Below are 10,392 nucleotides of genomic sequence, written 5' to 3'. Positions count from 1 at the left end.
AGCTCAAGTAAGGGCTTTAGTCCCTAAAAAGAAGGCTTTGAAATTATTATTTTTTAGTATTAATATTCCTCAAAAAAAATTATTGTAAAATTATATTTAAAAGTAAATTTTAATTAAAATATTATAAATAACAGTTAATCTTTTTATTAGTACCGTAAATAACAATTAAAATATTTTTTATTTTTTAATTAGTATTTAAAAATTAAAGTTACTAGATTGTACACTTTTAAAAGAGAAATGCATAAACCTTAAAAAATCTTTGAAACATGATAATTTGTTGGATGATGATGAATTAGATTTATTTTCGAAATTAAATATCTTAAAAAAAATTATAGGATTAGAAAATGATAAACCAATTGACATTCTTAATTATATAAAAAGAATAAATTCTTTTCCAAATACGTATATAGCTTATAGAATAATGTTAACAATACCAATATCAGTTAGCTTAAAGGAATTTTTCAAAGCTAAAAATAATAAAAAAATTACTTAAGATCAACAATATCTCAACAAAGATTGAACTGGTTGGCGTTACTGTCTATTGAAAAAGAAATGTTAAATGAAATTAATTACGAGAATTTAATCGATAATTTTGCATCACAAAAAGTCCAAAAAATTAATTTTAAATAAAATAATGATAATTTTAATAAACTATTTTATGAGTAAATAAAAGGCCTCATTCTTAAATTTGCTTTAGGCCTCTCAAGTCCTTGAGTCATCCCTGGTTTCTAAGGGGGTGTTTGGTTTACATTTTCATTTTCTGCTTTCATTTTCTGAAAACTGTTTTCATTTTTAAAAGATTTGAATTATGAAAACATGTTTGGTTTGATTTCTTGTTTTCTGTTTTCATGAAATAAAAATACTGGAAATTTATGATATATTGACTTATTGTCTTTTTGTATTTTTAGATTTACTTAAAACTACATTCATTGTCACCGCAATTTCATTTTAACCAAAATGAGGTTTCTGTTCTCAACTGAAAATACTGAAAACGAAAATTTTTTGTTTTCATTTTCTAGTTGTTTACTGTTTTCATTTTCGTTGAAAATGTTTTCAGAAATCAAACCAAACACATTTTCATCACCGTTTTCTGTTTTCAGTGAAAATGAAAACAGAAAACAACCAAACCAAACACCCCCTAAGCTCTTACCACTTACCAGTTTGGACATGCATGAGGCAAACATTACTGAATTGCCGGAATCAATAGGAATGTTGGAAAATCTTATTTGGTTGAGGTTAGACATGTGCAAACAGCTCCAAAGGCTTCCAGCTTCCTTTGGAAATTTGAAATCTTTGCAATGGTTACTGGTGTGTTTAATTAGGAAGATTCATCGTGTTGATGCAAGGAAATGTGTTTAAAATTGGTTTCTGAATGAAGAAAATGTTGTGAAGGGGTTCTAATGCATTTATATCTTGGATACTGAATACTGAATATTCCAATTTCAATCTCTTCAACAAAAAAAATTGAGGAGAACCATTCTCTCCTTGATCACCTATCTGGGTCGGGCCGGGCTAATATTCAAGCCCATTTTAGGTGTTGTTAAGTACACCTAACATTGTTATTGGGCACTCAGTATTTTTTCATTTTTCTAATTTTACCTTTCACTATTATGAAAAAAATTCTTCCTTAGGAGTTCTATAATTCTTAGAGAAGAATTTCTTCCGTAAGAATATTAAGGAAGAAGTTATTCCGTGATAAAAGAACTTTCGTCCGTAAGCTTACGGAAGAACTGGGTTTGAAGCGTTCGAGAACATGAAGAAAGGCCCCGAAACAGCAGTGTTACCATGCCACAGAGGAACAAGTCCACCACCAACACCACTTTCATACGCGCTTTGCACGATTGGTGCCAGCCCTGAAGAGACAGAAACCTGGTTTTCGTTCACGTCGATGAATTCGCTCTTTGATGCTCTCCTCCTTCGCTTTTTCGAAGTGTCAACTTCTCCCTCGGGTCTTGCTGCTGAGGATGTCGGAATTGAGGGTGCCGCCGACCGAGACTTAACATTGCTTCAAAGTGAAAATTAGTTGATTCATCACTCAATTCCGCTGGTGTTAATGGTCCTGTATTTCCTATAACATTGAATTCAAAAGGGACATCTCTGAACTTAGCAACATTTCCTAAACGTAACCCAACTTCATGTATTGATATATTGACTAAGGGGGGTTGATACGGGCTGCTCCTTGGGTTCGAGAGCAAGGATAATCTCCGGGAGGAAGAAGGAAAACAAAAGCATGGTGAATATTCTCTACTTTTATTCAGAGCACTGTTGCCTTTTTAAAGGTTCTCGACAACTAAAACCTTCCATTACAGCACGATCGCATACACGCAATAACAAACCGACAACACTGACATGATCCTAAAACTTTATTGCGCACTTACGACACTCACTCCTACGTGCTACTGCACTACATGCTACGTGCTACGTAATTACTATAATAACCTACTGGTCTACGTCAAATAAGCTGGTTTACGGGCTTCCCTCTTGGGGTGCAAGTCCTGCGTTCTATCAGGGGTACATGTGGTCTACAAGATGGAACCGTGATTCTAAGTGAAGGGGGTCCTTAGGGCCTTTTTGCTAAAGCATCTATAAAAGTATGTCATAGCATACAATGAGTTATGCTAAAATCTACAATATGCACCCTTTGGATCCCCGTTATTGCTTTGTAAATCTCATTGTTGGATGCACAATACCCAAACCTATGCCAAGGAATTAGATCCACATACCCGGCAAGCTCGGTGGCACACATCAACCTCCTTTGAATGGTGTTGCTTCCTTTAAAACTCATGGCAGTGGGGCAAATTCTTGAAGCCCTGGAGATTAAGGCCCTTAAGAACCACGAGGTGAGCCTTTGGTTAGTGTCCCCCACAGGGGAAGCAACGTTGTTGAGCACCCACACGACTTGTTGAGCCAAGGTGACATCGTTGCTCTCCAAAGCACTGGCACAGTGGAGCAAGAGCTTCTCAATATATACATGCCCCATCGAGGCTTCCGAGGCACCCTTTGAGTGCTCCCGAGAGAGGGTTGTTGAAGAGAGTGGTGGTAGGGTTTTGAAAGGAAATGGACGTGGTGCCCTTTAGCTCGGCTTTCAATTGGCTTTGTGACGACGTGACGTGCATGGGAGTGTTGGATGGTATTTGCTCGATTAAGGTTCTGTGTAACTAGTGAGTCCAGGAATATTGACTGGTTTGATAGCTACTTACTTTGTGTGAATCTTAACATATTTAGCGAAGGAAGGGCATGGCATCGAAGGGTTACATCAAGACATATATATAAAGCAACGAGTCAGGTTAGTCTAGCAAAAAAAAAAGAAAAAGGGCAAATTTGGTTCTCAAAAGGTGTAAAATTAGTTTGAAGTAAAATTATTTCTGTTAACAAAACAAAATTAATCTTCTGTTTTTATTTTGATTTTATTTTTATCCGCTAAATTTATATTGAAATGCATGTATAATAGTATTAACTTCAAATTATATATGCACTTAGTTTATGTACTTAGTTTCTGCAACATGACGAAGAAGGTTTGAATTCTGTTGAAAAATGTGTCTATATTTATTTTTTAACCATGTGATGAAGATCGTCTAAAATAATATATAAAGCATATAATTGTGTCTAGAACTTTGTTTTAGCATACGTTGGATGAGTACGGCAACTGCAGATTTTAGACAAATAAGACACAACTTTAAAGAAGAACCCAAATGTGTTACTGCAACAAATCTGAATTTCCTTTTGCCTTCATTCCCTGACTCTTACATAATGCAAATATTTAATCCACTACGTGTATTAAATATAACTGAATTGTGCCATGAGATGCCAAAACTAAAGACAAACCAGAACTCTTACTAGAAGGACATATTATTATTTCGGTCACTTTTATGTGCCATGAGACAAACCAGAACTCTTACTATAAGGACATATTATTGTGCCATGAGATGCTAAAATCTTTCGTTCTCCCCTCGATGATTCTCGGCTCAGCGTGCTCCAGCAACCACTGGATTGTTTCCCCGTCGGACTTGTGTCCTAGTTCCCGCGTCAGCTAGAAGATCCTCGCCGCACATGTCGCCGGCATCCTGATTCTCCGGCCACGACCCTCCACCTTCGTGTGCCGATCCTTCGACGGCCTCTTCGCCGCCGCTTTGGACACCGTCAAATGCGCCGGAACAACGCTCATCGGAAGAGATGTGTCACCGCCTTTCTCCGCGTCCATCTCCTCTTCTTTCATTTGAGGCGGCGGAGATGGGGACGGGTCCACCATGGGCGGCGCTGGCGCCTCCGAGGTGTCATTCCCATGGTGGGTGGGATTCGCTTCCATTCAGTGGGTTTTGCAGGGGTAGAAAAGAACAGAGAAGCGGTGAAACGTTCCTACCGAAACTTCTTCCGTAAGAGTAAAGAGTAAAATTGGAAAAATGAGAAAATATTGGATGCAAATACTAGATGCACCTAGCAACACCCACCCATCTTTTAAAAGGCGCAAAAGTTTAATTACTGAATAAAAAACCAAAGACTTTTACTTCCTACACCTCCAAATCTTCCAAAATGCCAATATTACCCTCCCTTTATTATGGAGTGGTCATTTTGAAAGAGTATTCTTATTCTATAACAAATATTCCAAAATATATTTTTCATGGAATTGGTGTTCCATAATAGGTTTCTGGATTCTTTATTCCTATTCGAGAATAGTTATTTCAGAATAGGTTCAAGATGGGTCACGTTGTCGTGGATTCTGGGAATGTCTGTAGTCTTATATGTCACTGGAATTGTCTCCAACCTCTCTATCTTGAGCCACTCCATTTTCTTCCACCCTCCCTGTGCCATCGAACCACAACGAATGTGAACCAATGGCAACAGACGTTAGCGGGGGTGATGGTCACACTTCACGCACCATCAGGGATCTAGAGTTTGCGGCTCAAGGATGGCAAAGGAGAGGGAAGGGGATGCTACTGGGATTAAGGGCATGTTTGTCCATTCACTTTTTCTACAGGGTGCATGGAAAAAATGGGGCTGCAGGAAGTAATTCCCAAAAACAAACCGAGGTTAATGTTGTCGTCCATGTTCTTTCTTCGTCCAAACGATAATAATCAAATATTAAAAAAAAACAAACTCCATGTTCTGTCTCCAATGGCAGGAGCTACTGCAACAACAACAGCATTAATCAATCTCACGCGCCCTTCACACTCCTCCAAGCATCGCCACTTCTCTTCAAACAATGCTCCCTTTTCTATCCAACCCTTTCATTCCGGATTCTACCACAACCGTCGTTTAAAGCCAATAATCACCAATTGCCATGGCAAGGTATATACTTTATATGAATAGTGACTCAATTTTAATTTCTCATTTGTTTCACTTTGTTTTTTTTCTTCTTCTTCTGAAGCTGAATAGCTCGGGTGGGGGATACGCGATGGATGAAGCGGGTTTTGATGAGTACGATGGAGTTGAAGACGAAAGTGATGACGAGGACGATGCAGAGAGTAGCGTGGATTTGTTGATCAGATTCTTGCAGAGCATGTTTAAAAAAGTGTCTAAGAGGGCAAAGAAAGCGTCTCGCTCTGTTTTGCCCACTGTAATATCGCCCCAGCTCGTGAGTGCCCCTTTCTTCAATGCTTTTAAATCATCAAATTTTTTTAGTTTAAATTTTGTAGCTACTAAATTAATGAATTATGGTTCAGGTTAGTGCATTAGAGATCATGAATAGTTAGCTGTGTATATCCCTAATTTATGTGTATAATTGATTGTTGAATTTTGCTTCTAGCTGTAGCTTCAGGTTTCCTACTTCCCCCACCCCTCAAATCCCAATTAGTTAATGAGTTTAATGATTACGCACTGACATTGTAAAGTAGTTTTATACTGTTATGATTTTTAGGATAGTTATCATTAAAGTCAGCAAACTTACCATATATTGTGAGTTGAGATTGGAAGATGGTGTAAAACGGTTTACCCTGTGAGTGCATAGCCTATTTTCTCTTAGTTAATTAGGTGATTTTGCTATTATTTTCTAATCAGAATTAGAATTTTACATTGATAACTTATGTATTTAATAGAAACTTTTATTACACAAAAAATTACTGATGTCAAACTTTAATTCTAATTGAAGAACAATACGAAAAACACTTATGAAAATGTCTCCAAGTATTTGTCCTTCTAGTAATTTAAACTTGTCTTGTACTTTACAAGTTTCAATTTGCAAGATTAGGCTTATTTTTTAATTAGTTTATTTTGGGTCAGAAAGTGGTTTGTAATAAAAAAAAATGAACACAATTACTCCCTAAAATTTAAGCTAGATGCATTGAACCTTATTTCCTGGTTTTCTTTTGATTTCTAGACATTAGGCTAGTATTTGAATGTGCCTATGGCTTCTTTTCTGAAAGCTCATGTACTGGAATTAATCTTTGACTGCTTTCTCTTATTTCTTTCCATTTGAATGTGCCAAATTCAGGTTTCTTTTGCCGTTGATGGGACTCTGCTACTTGCTTCACTTTCTGTTGTCAAAGCACTTCTTGAGGTATTACTTCTCATTACTGAATGGCTTAAATGGGAATTTATGGCTAGTTGAAGTTGAAATCTCAGTTTCTTTTACCTTACCTTTCCTATTATTAATTTTCCCAGCATTTCCCTGTTATAAACACTGCTTGAATTGAAATATTGAATCAATTCTTTTCCTGAGGTGTAAATAAGAGATATAAGGGAAGGCTAGTAGTAGAGGGTGTGCAAGCAAATAATACCTCTCTTACAGTGACTAGTAGAAAAAAGCATTCCGCTCATTTCTTAAACAACTTGTTTTTTGCAGAAATCTTGTATTGAAATGTAATTGGCACACTCTTTAATGCACAATGCATGCATTGGATTGCACCTCTCATTTTCCCCATTAAATTACTAGTACTACAAACAAATGATGAAATGATGGATGTGAATGACCTATAGGTGGAATAGGAATTAGATTATTGTATTTTTAGGTCTTGGAATATATATTGAAAATTTCAATTCTGAGTTGGCTGAAGAGACATCAAATTGTGATCATAGAATCTACGCGCAAGGCTGAACTATGGTTATGGCATATTTCAGTATTTCCTTTGCAAAATTTCTTCTATATGATTAGAAAATACATTATCATTTCTACCCACCTTTTATATAAATTTCATACATTTTGTTTTAAATTATTATTTATTTATTTATTTATTTAAAAAAGGCTCCAATCACAACCTAATAAAGGGAAAGAACATAAATCAAACAATATTGGTTTTTTTTTCTTTCCTTATTCCATTGTGTTGCTACTTGCAATGCTACAACAAAAGTGAATCCGTCCATACGCATGCATATCTGATATCTCTGTCTCTTTATTTAAACGAAACAGCATTCCTTAGGCAATTCCTATGAACTGTCTTAGATTATCTTCCTTCAAATGATAAGTTCAGTGAAACAGCAAAATACAAAACCAAAGAAGAAAATGTATAATCTCTATGAACTGTGACTTATCAAGTAGGAGATAACGGCCATTGGTAATATTTAACTATCAATTGTAGATCATCTGCACTCTTGGAGGTACTGTATTTGCTGCAATTCTGGTCCTGCGTGTGATTTGGGCAGCAGTTTCTTACTTCCAGTCAAGTGGGAATAGCTTCAATCAAGGGGGGAATTCCTTTGGTGCTGTAGCCTAAACCTCTCTTCAACTTCTAACAAAAGACGGTTTATGTGAGTTTCGTTTGTAGTCCCAACAATGACAATGAGATTTGAACTTACGATCAATTATTTAAATTTCGTATCACTAACCCAATGGCTTATCCAAGATTGGTTTGATTGTGTTAAGAGTAAGTAGCTTTGATAGAAATAAGCTCTATAAATAGAGCACTTACACACTATCACTGTATCTTTATTATATCAATCAATTACACAATGAGTTACTTCTGAGACTCCTTTCCTATTCTTTGAGATCTATGATCTTTGGCTCACACCAATTGAATATTACTTGCATATCTCCTCAGTTTTTTGATTGCTTTCATATGAAGTAGAAGTAGAATTTTCTTGGGGTACATAATTTATTTGATTTTCTTGATGAAAAATGTTTTTATGTATTTATTCAGATGAATATAGGCATCCTTGGGTACGAATATTTGGAGATTACCACATGGAATTATTAGGTGTAATTTTATGTCAGTCTCAATGATGCAATTATAATTGCTCTGATTATTGATCTGCCAAGACTGTTTTCTGGAGCTACGATTACATTTTTCAGTGCAACTCAACGCTGTATTCAAAACATCAGACTATATATAATTTGATAGCCGTAAGGTTTTAATCCTATATATTCATCCACACGGCAATAGTAACTAAATGTTAATAATTTTTAAAAAATGCTTAAAAAAAAAAAGTTAAGTTTTGATATAATTCAATTGACATTTGATGGTACTAATATTGGTAGTGTGTTTGGATATCCGTTGGTAGGGCCAAAGCAGAAGTTCAAGTTAATCTATTGTGTCACATATTTTCTCATTTAACTGACTTGGAATGTATGTAAAAATAATTAAAAAATCAAACACAAACTAATAGTGCTGACTAAATTTGCCCAAAAGCTATATTCTTTGAGTATCTCTAATCGTGAAACACAGTCACATGTTATGGATCTTAATATTTTATCATGTCACTAGTAATTATTACATCAACAATACAACTCTTAATAAATATAAAGTACGTAACTTTCATCAGTTATGTCACTTTATTTTTTATAAAACTGAATCTTATGAGTTACTTAATTATTTTTAATAATTAAAAACCAAATCTTATATAAAACCATTTTGGCATGTGATATCCACATCATACTTCTCTGAGAGTAAACCCAGCTAACGATTCTAAACTTTAAGAACACAGCTTTTGGCAGTGACTTACTACATCTTTTGTTTCACTCTTCGTGTCATGCCATCATGTGCGTGCATGAAATGCGAAATTATATGACTTTAAGGTCTGTCAGTTTTGCTTTAGATGAATCATTTTGTTCATCATTTCTAACATTTAAAGTAGATGTGACGTGTGCATGTATATATCGGGAAAGTTGGACTTTCATCGCTTGGATTTATCACAAGATTTTTTAAAAATTAGTTTCTAGATTCAGAATCAGATTGTCCTAAGTGTTTTTAAAATCTCTTCCTATTGCCTAACAGTGTCTCTGGTTGACGTGTGAAAAATCGTGACAGCTGCACATTGTGTTCCGCCACCAAATGGACGAAATCCCATCTTATGCGTAAACTGTATTCAAACTGACAGACCAAAATAGTTTTGAATTAAAACAGCACAGTTATGCAGGAATTAACGCTGTCTGATAGGATAAAAATTGGCTGAAAATATTAAAAAATGGAAGTGTTAGAAACCTTGATAAAATTGATTTTGAATGCAATGGATTTTATAAAATTGATTTTGATTAAAATTAGTTTTAAAGTTACGTAATTTATGTTTGAATGATTTTATTATAAAATCAAATTAAAAATAAAATTTAATATAAAATTTTAGATTCAATATAAAATCTATGAAAAGTTTCAACTCAGAATCAATTATAAATTCTTTTTTTAGAAAATCAAATATGTAAAAATATATATCAATTCAAAATTTAAAATCAATTCTACAACATGATATCAAATACACACTAAGTTGGACTCATAATCAATTGTATAACATGTTTGGAAAACTAAATTTCATTTAAGTTGTTTTTAGTCCATTAAGTTGTTTCCATGAAAAGCTAGATGTTTGAGAGTCTTAACTTAAATTTGGAAAAAGTTTTTTGCAAAAAATAATTTAGATGTTTGGGAACACAACTGAAATTTAGAATAAGAAAAAAATCTAAAAAATTAAATTATTGTGAGTTTGAAAATTTATAGCTTATGATTACTTTTCAACTGTTTTCATGCCCTTTCATAAAAGCTGATTTTTTTGTTGCATCGAAACAAAATTTACTGTATTTTTCTTTTCCTCATTTCTATCTACTTTATTTTTCACATTGTTTTTCCTTACAACCAAATCCATCTTAATTTTGCCACTCATTAGTATGATATGGATTTCAAGAGAACAAAACTTTATGCTGGCCATTATTCTACAGAAATACAAAGATAAAATTCCAATTTTGACAAGAAAAAAAGTATAAAAAACATTTTAGATATTGTACCTAAAATTTGTCTCCAGTGAGCTGAAAGTTCCATAAAATAATCAACAGTGTCCCCATTCAACCCTAAATTTTATTTGGCAGTCAATAAATAAAGAATCATTCGTAAACGATAAGCTATTAAGTTCTTTGTATGCGCTCAAAGGGACTAAAGAATAAAGTCTAACAAAATCACATGGGCTTAATTTATTCTAACATAGCTTCACAGATAAACAACAATGTTTAACACTATTACACAATATGTAAACCTTTATGCA

At 34.4% G+C, this 10,392-nt stretch overlaps 1 protein-coding gene and 1 pseudogene across 1 annotated transcript; one reads left to right on the top strand and one right to left on the bottom strand.

Annotated features, from left to right (window-relative positions):
- Positions 1 to 1,719: 1,719 nt before the first annotated feature.
- On the bottom strand, positions 1,720 to 4,647 carry LOC100820490 (uncharacterized; annotated as a pseudogene).
- Positions 4,648 to 4,778: 131 nt separating this feature from the next.
- LOC100784688 (protein SHORT HYPOCOTYL IN WHITE LIGHT 1) lies at positions 4,779 to 7,896 on the top strand. The gene is made up of 4 exons (XM_003519186.5): positions 4,779 to 5,286; positions 5,366 to 5,572; positions 6,428 to 6,493; positions 7,512 to 7,896. Exons 1-4 carry the CDS (start codon positions 4,981 to 4,983, stop codon positions 7,644 to 7,646), a joined length of 714 nt encoding a protein of 237 aa, XP_003519234.4. The 5' UTR covers positions 4,779 to 4,980; the 3' UTR covers positions 7,647 to 7,896.
- Positions 7,897 to 10,392: the final 2,496 nt, after the last annotated feature.

The sequence above is a fragment of the Glycine max genome, chromosome 2 (assembly GCF_000004515.6).
Source record: "Glycine max cultivar Williams 82 chromosome 2, Glycine_max_v4.0, whole genome shotgun sequence".
Lineage (NCBI taxonomy): Eukaryota > Viridiplantae > Streptophyta > Magnoliopsida > Fabales > Fabaceae > Glycine > Glycine max.
The sequence above is the reverse complement of the archived record's forward strand: the minus strand, read 5'-3'. Positions and strand labels throughout refer to the sequence as shown.

Bases quoted from the DNA above. Each gene is read 5' to 3' on its own strand.
- LOC100784688 (XM_003519186.5), top strand. From the start codon at position 4,981: ATGGAAAAAATGGGGCTGCAGGAAGTAATTCCCAAAAACAAACCGAGG. The intron at 5,287-5,365 runs GTATATACTTTA...CTTCTTCTGAAG, and splicing joins TCACCAATTGCCATGGCAAG to CTGAATAGCTCGGGTGGGGG. The intron at 5,573-6,427 runs GTGAGTGCCCCT...TGCCAAATTCAG, and splicing joins CTGTAATATCGCCCCAGCTC to GTTTCTTTTGCCGTTGATGG.